The sequence below is a fragment of the Paroedura picta genome, chromosome 14 (genome assembly GCF_049243985.1).
Source record: "Paroedura picta isolate Pp20150507F chromosome 14, Ppicta_v3.0, whole genome shotgun sequence".
NCBI lineage: Eukaryota > Metazoa > Chordata > Lepidosauria > Squamata > Gekkonidae > Paroedura > Paroedura picta.
The window spans coordinates 18240117-18256382 of NC_135382.1; the positions used below are offsets into that span (position 1 = coordinate 18240117).

Consider the following 16266-nt stretch of genomic DNA (forward strand, 5'->3'; position numbering starts at 1 on the left):
ATAACATGGTGCTCCATTAAATGTGTGATCTTATAATTTAAAGTAGGGTGCACGCATCAAGTGTCAATAAGAGCAGCTGGAATATCAGTTTTTGGAAACTTCAGATCTATTCAACACTGAACATTTGAATGAAACACAAAAGACTTAGAATGGAAATTGGAAATGGGGTGGTTTGGGAGGGGTCAGCAGGCTTCCATTTTGTCCTGAATATCTTGACCCAAGTGGTCTGGGTTCACATGAGCTGAACTGTGTGATGCAACTGTATCCTTGTAGTACGCACCATGTTCTTGGTCTCATCCAAAGGTACAGACACATGTAACTTCTTGCTGTTGGAAAGAATTGTTTTTGACAACGGTTTAGGAAGAACACCATTGTTGCAATTTGCTTTTGGGAGGAGATGTTAACGGGAGATGTCTTGTTTCTTAAAAGCAAAACGAAGCTTGACCTGCAGACCCCCAATGACAACGTTTGTGTGTCCTGCAAATGACCCAAGAGCTGAAGGGGTGGAATGTATGAAGACATGCCAGACCTATGAACTGGGCTGCATTAGCCACGGATGCGTGTCTGGCTGCCTTTGTCCCGCTGGATGGGTAAGAGAAATGAGCATGATGTGATGCAGGAACCAGAGGAAATGAGGAGGAACGTAATTATTCTAAAATGGGGGACCCTGTTTGATTCCCTCCTCTGGGAAAGGTCAGCTCCCCTCCCAGTTCAGATAGGTGTGGAAGGTGGACACTGTGGCACTGAAGTCCCTCCCCTCAACAAACCCCTGTTTGTAAGCTGCTTCGAGACCAACGAGGCCTGTTGGGTGACCTTGGGCCAGTCACAGTTCTCTCAGCGCTCTCTTAGCCTCACCTATCTTGTCTGTTATGGGGAGAGGAAGGGAAGGCTGCTTTGAGACACATGAGGCCTCCTGAGTGACCTTGGGCCAATCACGGTTCTCTCAGAGCTCTCTCACTCTCACTTACCTCGCAGGGTGTCTGTTATGGGGAGAGGAAGGGAAGGCACACCTGCTGGGGAGGGGGATCTTGGGCCAGTTACGGTTCTCTCAGAACTGTCTCAGCCTCAGCTACCTCTCAGGGTGTCTGTTGTGGGGGAGAGGAAGTGAAGGCAATTGTAAGCCCCTTTGAGACTTGTAAAAAGTGGGGTACAAAACCAAGCTCTTCTTGTTTCATTCTACTCAGGCTCTGCCCCCAAATTTCAAGGAACTGCTCCACCTGTAGTTGGCCACCCTGTCTGGGATATTGCCATCCTAAAATCACAGATGATGCCAAGGATGCCTTGGTTCATCCCCTGGGGATGCTGGAAGAACATGTGTCAGCAAAATCCAGAAATCAATCACATACTGCTGTGGCACGAGGAAGAGGACCCAGGGTTGGGCCCTGCAGTGGGGCTCTTCAGATGGGGGGTGGAGCTTGTTTCTCAGTGCTTGGAGTCCCCAGGGTTAGGGTCTAGGTTAGGCCTACCCAGCCTCAGTTTAAAGATTTGGGGGTCTGTAGCATCAGAGCCAGTTTAGGGATTTGTGGGGTCTTAGCAGAGCACAACTGGCGCTGTTACTTGTGGTATAACAGTGGGCATCCTTTCCAGGGACAATTGGAAGCAACTGACAGTTTCTGGTTTTGTTCTTGCCATCCACAAGCCGCATAAGTATGAAGACACTCCCCGCCCAACAAGCACTGTGTGAAGGCCCCCTTACAGCACGGTGGGGCCCATAGCACATGCTACATGTGCCACTAGGATCGACTGCCTCTGGGCCTATCCCAACGGCTGTCCTTTATCCCCCCCCCCTCCCCATAGGGTGAGAGAGGAAATAAAGCACTGCGTTTGGGAGTGTTGGCTGTCCATCACCTCCTCTTCCAGCTGACCATAGGTTTTGGGGGTCTCTTGGAATTCTGCAGCCTGCACAGTGCAAACCTTGTGTCTCTGTAGGTGTGTTCCTGCAATCATGCATGGAAACGTACCAGTATCCTTGCAGTATCTAGGAGCTCAGCAGGGATGTGATGTCATAGCTGCCAAATCTGCCATTACCTCCAAGGGATTGGATCTCTTTAGACTACAGAGAACCTGGAGCTTGGTAACCTTTCCCTGCATTAGGGTTGCCGGATCCCCTGGTGGAGGTGGGTTCCCCTGCCACCAGGCCCCACCGCCCTCCCACCAATCAGCTGGCTAGCATGGGGGGACTGATCCAGAAAAAGCAAGAGACTCAGTTGACATTGCAACGTCATGTCTACGTCACTTCTGACGTGACCCGGAAGTGATGTCATTATAGCAGCATCGGAGCGATGTTCTGGCGTTTGGGCAGAAACTCTGAGGTGGAAGCCAAATTCATCATAGAGGTTTTGCCCAAATACCAGATTGTCACCCCTGATGTTGCTGCGAGATGAGGCCAACTCCAGGTAATGTTGGACGTGACATGGACATGTCGCCACGATGTCAGCAAAGCCTCTCTTCCACTCCTGATAAGTCCCCCATCCCGTGCCTACACTGGCAACCCTACCGTGAATACACCCTATCCTTTTTGAGGATGGGTATTTTGCTGTTCTAATAGCAGCAGGCTTGATGATGCAGGAAGACTCTTCCGGCACTAGATGGAAGTGTTGCTCAACAGAGAAGAAAAAGGACTCCTTGAACAGCTGCCGGGGCTCCTCTTCCCATCTCCTTTGCAAAGCGGCAGTTCACACATACAAACCTTCTTGCTTGGCTACAGCTTTTAGGAGGCCCAGAAACAGAGGAAGAATGAACAGCTGTGAATAAGTGGGGGGAGGCATTTGGGAAGGTGCCGTGTCTGTGATTTCTGTGCCTGCCAGAGTTCCCCTCTAGACACAAAACATTCAAAGGCCCAGAGACACTTACTCCTCTGCAGCAAGATAGGAGGTGAAGCTCTCTGGGGATATTCCTTTTTCAGCTTGAAGAAGCAGAAAAAGCAAGGGAGGAACGGAGGCTGGGTATTCCAGCACTGGTCCTCAGCTCTCCTTACAGGAGATGTGGTGGTTATTGGTGGATCCTGCCCTTTGTGGGATATTTTGGGGTGCATTTGGGGCAATGAGTGCCTACATTCCTCTGCCTCCATGGAATTGTTTATGAGATAGCCTGAAAAACATCTCATTAGTGCCCGTGGCGTTTGGTCATGATTTTATTATTGCTTAGTGACTTTGAGACAGGTGACACCTCAGTGCTTTCTGTCCCCTGCCTCCCCCTCCGTTTCCCTAAATCAGTGATGCAGCCATTCTGGATTGCGTTGTTCACAGGGTGATCAGGTTGCCTGAATCAGAGGCACAAAATGTTCAGGCTTCTCAAATGTGGTTTTGGCTGTGGCATGCTGAATCGTCACGTGTTGTGGAGGAGGAACAAGCAAAGACCTGCAAAGGCGCACTTAAAAATAAAATTATGTCTCGGGAGTGATTCTCCCCTTTTCCCCACACAATCTCCCATTCACACCACTCAAACCTACACGGCATTCTCACGTATAGACACGCAGGTAAAATATCAAATGAAGTTAAAAGTCAGAATAGTGTTTCTGTCCGCGTGGTGTAATGGTTGATTGGCAGACGTTCGCCTGTAGAGCTGGGAGCCGGGTTTAATTCCCTACTTTGAGACACTTGAGGCCTGCTGGGTGGCCTTGGGCCATTCATGGTTCTCTCAGAGTTCTCTCAGCCCCACCTGCCTCACAAGCTGCCTGTTGAGGGGAGACGAAGGGAAGGTAGAACACATGCAGAATGACGGCGTGAATGGTCCTGAGAGATCTTCATGGAGATCTGAAACCAGGACTCCCAAGTGATCCAAACTGTTTTTTTCTCAGATGAGTTCAGGGCTCATGTATCTTATTCCCATGGTCCCGGCACATCTGCTAGATTGACTCTGCCGTGTGTGCATATTTTCTGTTTGTGTTCTAGGTGAGGCATGGAAACAAATGTATTGTAGCTGACAAGTGCCCCTGTTTTCACAATGGACAAGAATATGCTCCTGGTGAGACGGTGGTGAAGGAGTGCAATACTTGGTAAGGAACTGGCTTGCTTTTCCCTGATGCTTCAAACGCGGAATGGCCGGCACATGTCTGGGAATGCTGTGAGGAATACTCCGTGAGAGAACCCTGGCTCTTCATAGAACCAGAGTCCTCAATGTCCTCTAGATGCTAGAAAATGAATGCTGAATTCTGTTGTAGAACCACCTCTCTTTTGAAAGGAAGTTGGGATGCTTAAATGTTTATTTGATGCTACAATTGCAGTTGTAGCCTTTTGGTCACTGGGTTACAAGAAAGTAAACACACAATCAATTTCACACTGTGACGGACTGCACTTTTTAAAAGCTTAGTTGTACAAACAGCTGAAGGCCCATGAAGGGTTAATTCACAGAAAGAGAGGGCCTTGAGAAACAGGCACCTCCAAACATCAGCTGAGCAGAGAGCAGAGCTGAATGCTGACAAGGCAGATTTCTTAGTCTGGTGTCAGCCCTAGCTGAAAGCAGTTTAACATGGAGAACTGGGGGAAAGTTGGTAAGGAAGCTTGGGAAGTAGGTGAAAACTCCCATTTCGGCCAAGGAAAGGGGATAGATTTAGAGAGATAAGAAAATCCCCTACCTAGTCAAACTGGGAGTTAACTCTAAAGGGTGTAGAGATGCCTTGTCTGGTGGGGTTAGAAACCACCTTTGGAGACCTTAAGAGTCAGTTAAAACTCAATACAGATACTGATGTTTCAATTTGTGGTAACAGTAGCACTCGCTTACTGGGAATGCTCTAGAAAGTCAAAAACAAGGGCTTCACATCCTCCCTATGGGGCATAGCAAGAGAGGTGGTCCTACAGGTGTGTGCATCCAAAGCCATTGAAGGCTTTGCATGGGATAACCAGAATCTTGAACTGAACCTGGTGACCAATGAACTGTCTGCAAGATGCTGGGTGTTGGTAACTGAGCTGCAGCATTATGTATCTATGAAAGCTTCCAAGCTGGTTTTAAGAGCCGACTCATGTAGAATGCATTACAATACTCTAGGTAATTGTAGTCTCAACCCATGAGGGCAGATTAGCCAAGTCAAGGTCCTCAAAGGCAATAAAACTGTTTTATAAGAGAATATTCTTGGTAGGATAGGGTAGCTATGGAAAATATTCCACTGCAATGCCCATCCCTTTCATCATAACAAAGTTCAGTGGGGCACAGATTGCTACATATTGCCCTAAAGAGAGAATATGTTTGTGGTATCTTTACTTGTAGTGTAAAGGTCTTTATTGCCTCTACAAACGCCACATAAATGTATGTCAGGTGGTATATTTATGAGGAAGTCTGCCCTTTTTAAAAAAAAGAGGTATCCTGTGTAAAGCATACCAGAAGTTATTCACTTTTAAATCGCATATTTTCCCCCAAAGGGAGCATATAAAGAAATATGAGAGTTGGTGTGTGATAGGTAGAATCTGGCAGAATGCCATTTCAGGTGGATCTAAGGAGTGCAGTAGTGTGTCAAAGATCCTGTTAGGCAGCCTAGTTTCCCACTGGAAATGGACATATCTGACAGGAATATGGTTTTTCCTTTCAGACCAGGTAAATTCTACTTGGCTGATAATGTTTTCTGATTTGTTCATTGGGACACAGAGGAATTACACAGGTACTAAGGTACTAAGAACTAGTATGGTAAAGTGGTTAAGAGCAGAGGGAGAACTTGGTTTGATTCTTCACTTCTCCACATGAAGTCTGCGGGTTGAGTTTGGGCCGGTCGCAGTTCTGTCAGAACTCTCTCAGCCCCACCTCCCTCACAAAGTGACTGTTGTTGGCAGAGAAGGGAAAGGCAATTCTAAGCCACTATGAAACTTCTAAGTTAAAGGAAAGTGTGTCATAAAAACTTTCTCTAGAAAGTATTACAGAGCACTGCATAGTCAGCAATTTTGTGATGGCTCCACGACCAGTGAATTTTTTTTAAAAAGCACGTTGACGACTACCCAATTACAAAATGCACTTTGGACAAATTGCAAAAAGGGTTTTAACTCCTGGTCTTCTACATACTACAGTGTCTGCCGTGCTCGAAGGTGGGAGTGTTCGGAAAACATCTGTGATGGTACCTGCTCAGTCATTGGTACGGCCCATTACTTGACCTTTGATGGACTCCAATACAGGTTTCCAGGCAACTGTCAGTATGTCCTGGCTCAGGTAAGAGTTGGGCCGGGATATCATGCTGGGAAGCATTGGTGCTAGAGACCATGTTGAAAGAAGAGGTATCTTAAACCTCTGGGGGAAGGTTTGAAGCCCTTTTGCATCCCTTAAAGATTCTCAGATGTTCCTCAGAAAGCCAGCTTGGTATAGTGGTTAAGAGCGGTGACTTCTAATCTGGAGAGCTGGGTTTGATTCCAAACTTCTCCACATGCAGCCAGCTGGGGGACCTTGGGCTAGTCACGGTCTTGTTAGAGATGTTCTCACAGATCAGTTACTCTCAGAACTCTCTCACCCCAGCTGCTTCACAGGGTGTCTGTTGTGGGGAGGGCAAAGGAAGGTGATCGTAAGCCACTTTGAGACTCCTTCAGGTAATGAAAAGTGGGTTATATAAAAAAAAACAACTCTACTTCTTCTGTTTGTGGGTTACCCACATTCACATTGAATGAGCTTCTCCTGCTGTTTCTAATGGTATCCCAAGAAGTAGAAGAAGAAGGAAGAAGGAAGAAGGAAGAAGGAAGAAGGAAGAAGGAAGAAGGAAGAAGGAAGAAGGAAGAAGGAAGAAGAAGAAGAGTTGGTTCTTATATACCACTTTTCTCTACCCAAAGGAGTCTCATAACATCTTACGTTCACCTTCCCTTTCCTCATCCTCCAACAGACACCCTGTGAGGGAGGTGAGGCTGAGAGAGCTCTGATATTAGTGATCTGCCAGAACAGCTTCATCCGTGCCGTGGCGAGCCCAAGGTCACCCAGCTGACTGCATGTGGAGGAGTGGGGAATCAAACCCGGCTCACCAGATTAGAAGTCCACACTCCTAACCACTACACCAAACTGGAAAGTGTGATTCAGTGTACTGCTGTGCCAGCACTGGGGTGGGAAGGGATCAGGGCCTCAACAGTTCTGAGGCAGAATCCAGGAATCCACGTGCCACTGAAACAGCTGTGATCAGAAGGGTTACCTGAGGAAAGTAAACTACAGCCTGAGATCTGAAAATACCTTTTCCAAGTTCCCAGTGCTGAATTCATTCTTTAGTCCACTCCAAGACAGGTGTTTATTGGGGGCCCTTTTCTGTCTTTGGAGCAAGGATTGAAGGGAAACCATGAAAATTAGCCCTACTGTCCAATACCTCCAAAGCCCAGTGTAACATTAGGGGGAAAACTGACCTTTTGCCAAGCCTAGAAACTATGAAGACTTTCCTGGATCTTGCAGAGGAGCCTAGAAGTATTTAGAAAGCAGTGAGGCTTCACAGTTCTCTAAGAGTTCCTGCAAGTCAGTCCAGTGGAGGGTAAGATGGATGTGGCAGTATTTGTGACTGCACGGTAGTGAGCAAAGTTTGAGTTTGTGTGAATGGTACCCCTGGAGCATTGTTTGCAAGAAACATGCATAAGTCTGGGATGCAAAGTGAATTTCTAGGTGACGAAACCGTGCTGAAAGAAAAGCACTTCCCCGGATTATTGTCTTAACGAGTTGTGATTTAGGAACAGTTTCTGTATATCGTTTACAGCAGGGGTAGGCAACCTGTGGTCCTCCAGATGTCCATGGACTACAGTTCCCACGAGCCCCTGCTAGCAAATGCTGGCAGGGGCTCATGGGAATTGTAGTCCATGAACATCTGGAGGACCACAGGTTGACTACCTCTGGTTTACAGTATTAAAACTTGTGCTGTTTCAAGATGGCACTTTGTGCTCAGGTTCCAAATAGATCTTACTAATACTTTTTTTTCCTAAAAGGATTACTGTGACGATGATGACTCTGGAACTTTTCGGATCCTCGTGGCCAACGAGGGATGTAGCTTCTCTGGGGAGAAGTGCACCAAAAGGATCATCATTCTCTTTGATGGCGGAGAAGTTGAACTTTACAATGGAGATGTGAGTCTTGTGGACCCCCTTGGAAGATTTTCAGGGTGGGGTCAAGTGTTGCTCAACACTGTGCAATATTATCACATCACTTCCAATCCTGTCACCAGAAGTGACATCATATGTCACCATTGACGTCCAGGGGTAGGCAAACTGTGGCCCTCCAGATGTCCATGGACATCTGGAGGGCCACAGTTTGCCCACCCCTGGTCAAGTCTCTTCCCACCCCTTACACCCTGTCATACACTTTGGTGGTTTCCCCCCTTATAAGATGAATGCAGGCAAGAGCCAGACATTAAATTTCACAAATACACGAGACAGTAATTTTATGTGTTAAATTATCTTTGGACAATTTGGTACTTAAGTCTGGCTCTGTTAAGAAAATAAGTAATACATTTACGGTTTCAGGGTTGGTTCTTCCCCCTTACAAAACAAAACATAATTGAAACAAACAACAGCACCTGCAGTTTTTCCAGAAATGTTAGACGTCTTCCACTCCTCACAAACAACAGAGCTTCCGAAATGCTTCCCCTGAAACATTCTTCTACCCAAGGGAGTTTGAAGACAAAGGCAAATGACAGAGGGTATCTGTGGACTGGCTTACTGACAGCCCTCAGTCCCTGGGTGGAGGCTGAGAAAAGGGATACCTTGACCTGGATGACCTGAGCTAACCTGATCGCCTGGTTAGTCTAGGGATGGGAGACCCCCAAGGAAATCCAGGATTGCTCTGCAGAGGCTGGCAATGACAGACCACCTTTGTTCCTCTCTTGCCTTGAAACCCCCATGGGGCCATTGTAAGCTGGCTGCAACTCAACCACCACTGAGAGAGACAGGTTCGTAGTGCTGAACATCCTCCAGATGTCCACCACCACTGAGAGAGACAGGTTCGTAGTGCTGAACGTACAGCCACCTTGCTTGGTTGTGTATGATTCCAGGGACCAGTGAACCACACCTTTACGATGACAGGTGTTTGAAATGGCTGCCCAATTACGACTGCATCTGGAATGTAAATAAGTCTTTGAGGGAGACCCAGAGACCCTACCGTTGATGTTTCTGTGTGTTTTTCCTCCCCAAGGTTTTCATCTTGACACCTCCCAGAGAGGGTAATGTTGAAGTCCTCAAGTCTGGTCACTACTACATTCTGTTACTGAGCAATGGAATCTCTTTAGCTTGGGACGAAGACATGCGCATTTCTGTTATCTTGAAAGAAAATTACAAAGTGAGTGCATTCTGCTTTTATGACTCATTATTAAGGAGATGGATGGATATAGATCTATTTACATGTTTCTGCCAAGCAGAAGGCAGATGGCAGCAGTAAAACAACAATAACAATAAGTGTTCCTTGTTCACCTCATTGGGAAGGGTCTTCCACACACACACACACACACACACACACACACACACACACACAACCCGTGAATGGTTTCCCAACAGAAGCAGCAAAAGAAAATCTCAGGAATAGTGACAAGACAATGTAATATTTGTAATGTAAATGGTTTAATCAACAAAGGCCTGACCTGGCCCAGTCTAATTAAATCTTGGTAGCTAAGCAGGGTTTGTTCATTGATTTATTTGATTAATTTAATTTCTATACCGCCCTTCCACATGGCTCAGGGCGGTTTACATCCAACATCACAGGGGGATACATGGAACGAATTAACCCATAACATAGTCAAATACAACAGCAATAATCCAAGAGTGGTTCTGAATAACACAATTTCAGTGATCTTAAACCCTGCTTAGTATTTGGATGGGAGACCGTCGAGGTTGTGCAAGGTCACTATGCAGAGGCAGGTGGCGGCAAACACCTCTGAATCTTCGTTGCCTTGAAAACCCTACAGAGTTACGTAAGTTGGCCAAAACATGACAACACTTTCCACCACCACCACCACCGAGAGGTTCTACGTTTATACAACACATCCGATGCTGTTAGGGGTGGAGTTACACCGGTGTTTATCTGACACAAGGTTTGATGTTGTCACCGCAGTGTTCAACTTAGGTGGGAGACGACTGGGGGTTCAAATCCCAGCCGCGAAACTCATTGGGGAGCCTCTTAACCCAACCGTTCATTCTCGGCCTAATGTACATCACAGAACCGAGTTGTGATGGTAAAAGGAGGTAAGTTATTACCTGTGAAGTGTGTCACGGCGAGGTCTGTGGTCAAAGCACTACGTTCCTGGAGCATCTGCTGGCTTTATTGGTGGTACCGGATGGTGCGAGGAAAGGAAATTGACTCTCGTCCTTGTGGTTCGTTTCTTTGTAAGGATCGAGTCTGCGGTCTGTGTGGGAATTTTGACGGCATCCAAAATAATGACTTCACCAGTAGCAGAAAGCAGCTTGAAATCGATCCAATTGACTTCGGGAACTCCTGGAAAGTTAATTCACAGTGCGCTGATGTCCAAAAGGTATTTTAAGTAGGGACTGCATATGGAATGACCTTGTCTGCTTTCAATTGTATCATCAGGGTAGACTAGTTGGAGCGCCCACCTTTGTCACATGGTTGAAAGGAAGGATTAGTTGACCTCACCCACTCCTGTATAGATGATGAATGGGAGACTTGCTTAAGTTTCTCTGAACTTTCTAAAGGATAAGAACCCCACACTAAAGTATGATACTAACAGCGCAATCCCGTACAGCAGGGGTAGTCAAACTGCGGCCCTCCAGATGTCCATGGACCACAATTCCCAGAAGCCCCTGCCAGCAAATGCTGGCAGGGGCTTCTGGGAATTGTAGTCCATGGACATCTGGAGGGCCGCAGTTTGACTACCCCTGCTGTACAGAGTTGAAATGTAAGTGGATGAAACTGCCTTTACACTGAATCTGACCACTTGCCTGCTCCGTCCAGCAGTGATTCTCCAGGTCTCAAGTTGAGGTCATTCTCATCACCTGCAACCTGATCTTAATACTGGGGATGTTGGGGACTGAATCTTCTACCACTGAGTCTTTCGGTCTATGCACATAGAAATCAAGTTAACTAAAATGGTTTATGTGCCTTGAAGTTTGCATGGACTACAATAATTTTGGTTGCAGTTTCAACAAACCTTATATGTTATTAGTAGGGATGCCAGACCCCCACTGGGGCCAGGGGGATCCCCACTTTGGCATTGCTGCATCTGCTTTGGGGGTTTCATAAAGCGGGGGGAAATGCTTCCCAAAACAGCCACATTCACAATGACCCTTGCCCCCCTCTGGACCTCCTCCCCACAGTCCCATTTTGACAGTGGGATTTTTTTGACATGACTATACTTGGTCATAACGCCCCATACATGTTTAACAAATGTTTAAAACATAGATAAAAAATCAATTATCTCCCACCCATTCAAGAAACCCTTCCAGGGCAGCCAAGATAACCCTGGTTGAGAAAGCCTGCACCACATGGATAAATAGACGACTCCAAGTAGTATTTCCCAGAATGTCAATAATACACTGCAATTCCTTCTCTGCATTAAGCTTTCCCAGGGGCAAGACTTAGTTTCTTCACTGTGCAATGGCAACGTAGTGAAACAAGTGATGGTGGAAACCTCCTGCAGTGTCTTGAACAGCGAACTCTTCAAAGAGTGCAAAAAACTGGTAAGCAATTCCCTAGCCCCTTCTTGCTGGTGGCAGCACTGGGGGAGGCATTAAACTCTTCTTCAGTCATCCCCATGGTCTCTCTTGGGTTTCCCAGATGAGGCAACAGGGGGGGAAAAGACTGAGATCTCATCAGGTCACGGACGCTAAGCAGTGTTGGTCCTAGTTAGCACTTGGGTGAGAGTACACCAGGGGTAGTCAAACTGTGGCCCTCCAGATGTCCATGGACTACAATTCCCATGAGCCCCTGCCTGCATTTGCTGGCAGGGGCTCATGGGAATTGTAGTCCATGGACATCTGGAGGGCCGCAGTTTGACTACCCCTGGAGTACACCAATGAAATGCAGGGTTGCAGCGCAGAAGAAAGCAATCACAAAGCGCCTCTGAACATCTCTTGTCTTGAAAATCCTTTGAGGTTACCATACTTGATGGCAGAACTTGATGGTCCTTCCCAGAGGAGAGACATGGGAACTCCTCTGGCATGCTCAGAAGGTGTTTCTGCATTCTTGTATTCCTATATATGCCAGCTTGGTGTTGGGGTTAGGGGTGGTGCACTCTAATCTGGAGAGCTGGGCTTGATTCCCCACTCCTTCACATGCAACTGGCTGGGTGACCTTGGGCTACTCACAGTTCTCTTAGGGCTGTTCTTGAAGAGCAGTTCTGTTAAAGCTCTCTCAGCCCCACTTACCTTACAGAGAGTCTGTTGTGGAGAGAGGAAGGGAAGGTGATTTTAAGCCGCTTTGAGACTCCTTCTGGTGGAGTCTTCTCCTCCTCCTCTTGTTCCTGTTCCTTTGGGGTTTCCCCCCATCTGTTTGCATATGTTTTGCTCTCTTTCATGGTTGATTCAATCTTACTTCACTTTGTCTTCCGCATAAAATCCTGCAGTTTAAACCTGAAGGGCTATATACCAGACATTAAGTGTTCTAATATTGAATTGACCACTAGAGGGAGCAAAGCATGTGCAGAGCAGAAAACCTGCCTGAAGCAGCAGGAACACACAAGCCAGGAAAATGAGAATGCAGAAAAGCTCAGAGCCTCAGTGACCCATTCTGCTTCTTCTTGAAACATTTAACTCTGGGCAAATAAGCTGGCAGCAGCTGATATCTTCCCACGGAGGTGAAAGATGAGCTTTCAAAGATTGTTCTGCCAGCCACCTTCCTGGCAGTTTCAGCACTGGACTCAGCTCAGTTTTCAGCCACAGCTATGATTTCTGATGTGACAGTTTGTCACAATGCCATGTGCTTCTGCTGCTGGGAGGTAGGAACACCCTCGCTCCTGTCTAGATTTACTGATGCCCCTCTTTTGCAGTGTGCAGAGTACCTCTGGAGCCAGTATGGAATGCCTGGTGGGATAGCTTATATTTTGTGCCTGAAGACAAGAGTTGAGGGCTTAAAGAACTGCTGGTGCTCGTATCATTTTATGAGGCCAACAGTATTAATTGTAATAATTTTAGAATTTGGATTGGAGAGTATTTGTGTGTGTGTGTGTATGGGCCTGAAGATGCCTCATCTCTGCTCGTAGGTAGATCCTGAGCCCTATGTGGACATCTGCATGTACGACACCTGTGCTTGTGAATCCATTGGGGACTGTGCCTGCTTCTGTGATGCCATAGCTGCTTATGCCCATGCCTGTGCTCAGAAAGGTGCCGTGGTCCACTGGAGGTCCCCTTCTCTGTGCCGTAAGTATGATAGGAACAACCAGAATGAAGATGGCAACAGGCCACAAGGAATGAACAGCCAGCAAAGTGAATCTAGGATCAAATAGTTAGGCTGCTTATAATCCCATTCTCATCTGTTGAGTGGTTTTGCAAGCTCTGGGTTTGCAAGCTCTGGGTTTAGAATTTAGAGATGGAGCCTGGAGTGGGTGGGATTTGGGGAGGGGAGAAACTTCAGTGGAATCTAATGCTATGGAGTCTACCCTTCAAAGCAGCTATTTTCTCCAGGGAGACGGATCTCTTTAGTCTGGAGATGAACTATAATTCTAGGGGAATTATACTAGACCACACTGGGTTGAACAAGAGGGGCAAGGGGCAAAATTTAAGGTTCCCGGCCTTCTTTCTCTGTCTCTCTGGTTGAGGCGATGTCAGGGGAGAAAAGGAAGCAGAAAAAAACAGCTGCAGTATTCAGAGAGCTGCTTTTCAAGCACAGAAAAACCTCCACGGAAAGATTTTAAAAGCTGCAGCACTACAAATTTACTGAGCAGTAATAATCTGACCTCTCTCTCATTCATACCGGGTGGTGTGGGTGAATCTGATCTGACAGTTGGCTAGATGGGTGGGAGAACAGCAGTGACAGTGGAGACCTGGCCAGTTGGCAACTCCTCCAGCACCAGAGCAAGGAGGTAAGTTATTGTCAGGATGTTGGTGGGCTAGAGTTGTAAAAGAGAGAGTCAGGGAGGTTCCAGGGCATGCTTGTGGGCATAGGGGGGCTGTATGCCTTTATACCTATTGAACCATAAGGAGAAAGGTGGAACTCACTTTGATCCCAAATAAAAAAAAAGACCGTGTGGCTTGCATGTTGGCTTGTCTTAGAGATGTAAGGAGTACAATAACATAGTTGCCTGCAGAGCCACTTGTATTATCATTACGAGGTATGATTCTTCTTGCTTTTCTTTGTGCTGTGTAGCACAAAGCTGTGAGCACCTGAACAAGGCAGAGGAGGAATACCGGTGTGAATGGAGATATAACAGCTGTGGTCCCGCGTGCCCAAGAACATGCCAGCATTTGGAGCCTGTGGCTTGTCCACTGAAGTGCGTGGAAGGGTGCCATGTGCACTGTCCGGCAGGTAAGCATGGACACCTCTTGTATGGGCTTTTTCAAAGTGTCCCACAAACTCATATCACAACACCCCCCCCCCACACACACACACATACACATACACTTTATGGTAGTGTATGTTCAAGGAGAAGGGCCTCTTGTGGCGCAGGGTGGTATGGCAGCCAACATGCTGTCTGAAGCTCTGACCATGAGGCTGGGAGTTTGATCCCAGCAGTTGGCTCAAGGTTGACTCAGCCTTTCCTCCTTCCGAGGGTAAAATGAGTACCTCTTATGTTCTTATGAATCCCATGAGATTACTAAGTGGCTTTAGGGAATTCGCTGTCTAAACCTCAATGCCCTGTCTGCAATACCATGATTATTATATTGTCCTATTCTAGTTACTGTGTTCATTGGTCTGGCATAGATTAGCCTGCTGGTCTCATCATGACCTCAGAAGCTAAGCAGGGTTGGTTGTGGTTAGGACTTAGATGGGAGACCCTTGGGGATGTTAAGGGTTGCTACTCAAAGGCTGGCACAGAGACCACCTCTGCATGTCTCTGGCCCTGAAAATGCTGCAGGATCACTATAAGTCAGCTGCGACATGGCAGCAAAGAAAGAAAGAAAGGTCAGATTTCTTCCTAATGATACCCAAAGAGGGTGACAACGAATAAAAATGCAGTGAGAGTACAATAAAAGAAATACTGTTCAAGTATACCCAAAATAAAATCTTCTGGAGCCAGGCCAGAATCAAACCAGCCCCTTGCCCAGAGGAAGAATCACTGGCTCTTTGATTCTTGCCCTTTGACCCCTTGCCCATGCCCAAGAAACATGCCTCAGACCGGCACTGCAAAATGAGAACACAGCTGAGATATTGCAACTTGCAGCAATGAGGCTCCCCTCGATCCACCGCCCCTGCTTTACAGGGCAGCTGTACACATGCCTGAGTAAACCAGTGGCCTGGAAAGATTACAAAAAAGATTACCACATTGTTGAGTGGTGTCTTGTTATGGTCCTTCACCTGACCTACCTCAGTGAACTGCCTGCAGTACCTGCAGCTTCAGCCGTTCCTCCCTGCACATCAGGGCTTCCCGAACTTTTGACACATTCCTTTCTGGAATAAGAACAGAAGCCCTCTCCAAAGCATAACCGAAAGCACAGGTATGCATGTTCTCTGTTCTCTTCTCTCTCCTTGGCTGAGCCAGTCAGGGTCCAGGAATGGGAATGTGCTTTCCGGGCAATCCTGATGATGCCTCTGGGATCCCTCCACACCTGACAGCTGTAATGTAAATAGCAGGAGAGGGTTGGGGGACATTCCCCACTCCCTCCCTCCCTCTGGATGAGGTCATTGCAAATATGTGTTGGCAGAAAGAGGTGGGGGATCAACAGCAGTGCAGCTGGCAAAGCCTCTCTTCCTTGGTGTCCCCCAGAACCAGTGAATTAGGAGGTCATGGGTGGGAAAAGGGTTGGGAAATCCAGTAGCGGTCTGGGTGTCTAGGAGGGCCAGTGTATGAGCTGACACTCGTGGGCTGCACCATGTTGCCCAGTTGGTGCACAGATCTTACGAGCGCTGCAAGTTCTCCCAAGTTTTCCAGGGGAAGCCAAATGCTTTGAATCTTTATTATTCTTATGCTCCTGGACGCTCCTTGCGTAACCTTTGGACATAGAAATGTTTAAATACATCCCCCCCCCCCAAAAAAAAAAAGAATCCACTTAGGTTGCTGTTCTTCCCGCTGCCTTTCTTAAAAGCTCAGTTTCTCTACCATCCTTGTGACGCAGGGAAAATCCTTGATGAGCTATCCGAGTCTTGTGTCGATCTCGCAGAATGCCCTGTGTGTGAAGTAGAAGGTCTCCGGATACCCCACGGGAAGCGGATCGTTTTGAATGCTGAAGATGTACAACTCTGCCAGTCCTGGTAAACTAGAGATCTTGGTGGGGTTGGGGTAGGGGTGGGGCT

General features: G+C 47.2%; 1 protein-coding gene across 1 annotated transcript in view; it reads left to right on the top strand.

Moving 5' to 3' along the window:
* Nucleotides 1-16266, top strand: part of VWF (von Willebrand factor) — a 149986-nt gene that overhangs the window by 46477 nt on the left and 87243 nt on the right. The window contains exons 18-27 of the mRNA XM_077309827.1: nucleotides 430-590; nucleotides 3894-3997; nucleotides 5994-6132; nucleotides 7863-8000; nucleotides 9064-9207; nucleotides 10253-10393; nucleotides 11439-11558; nucleotides 13079-13235; nucleotides 14182-14340; nucleotides 16089-16224. Of these exons, the coding sequence (XP_077165942.1) occupies nucleotides 430-590; nucleotides 3894-3997; nucleotides 5994-6132; nucleotides 7863-8000; nucleotides 9064-9207; nucleotides 10253-10393; nucleotides 11439-11558; nucleotides 13079-13235; nucleotides 14182-14340; nucleotides 16089-16224 (1399 nt within the window). The remainder of the gene's footprint in view (nucleotides 1-429; nucleotides 591-3893; nucleotides 3998-5993; nucleotides 6133-7862; nucleotides 8001-9063; nucleotides 9208-10252; nucleotides 10394-11438; nucleotides 11559-13078; nucleotides 13236-14181; nucleotides 14341-16088; nucleotides 16225-16266) is intronic.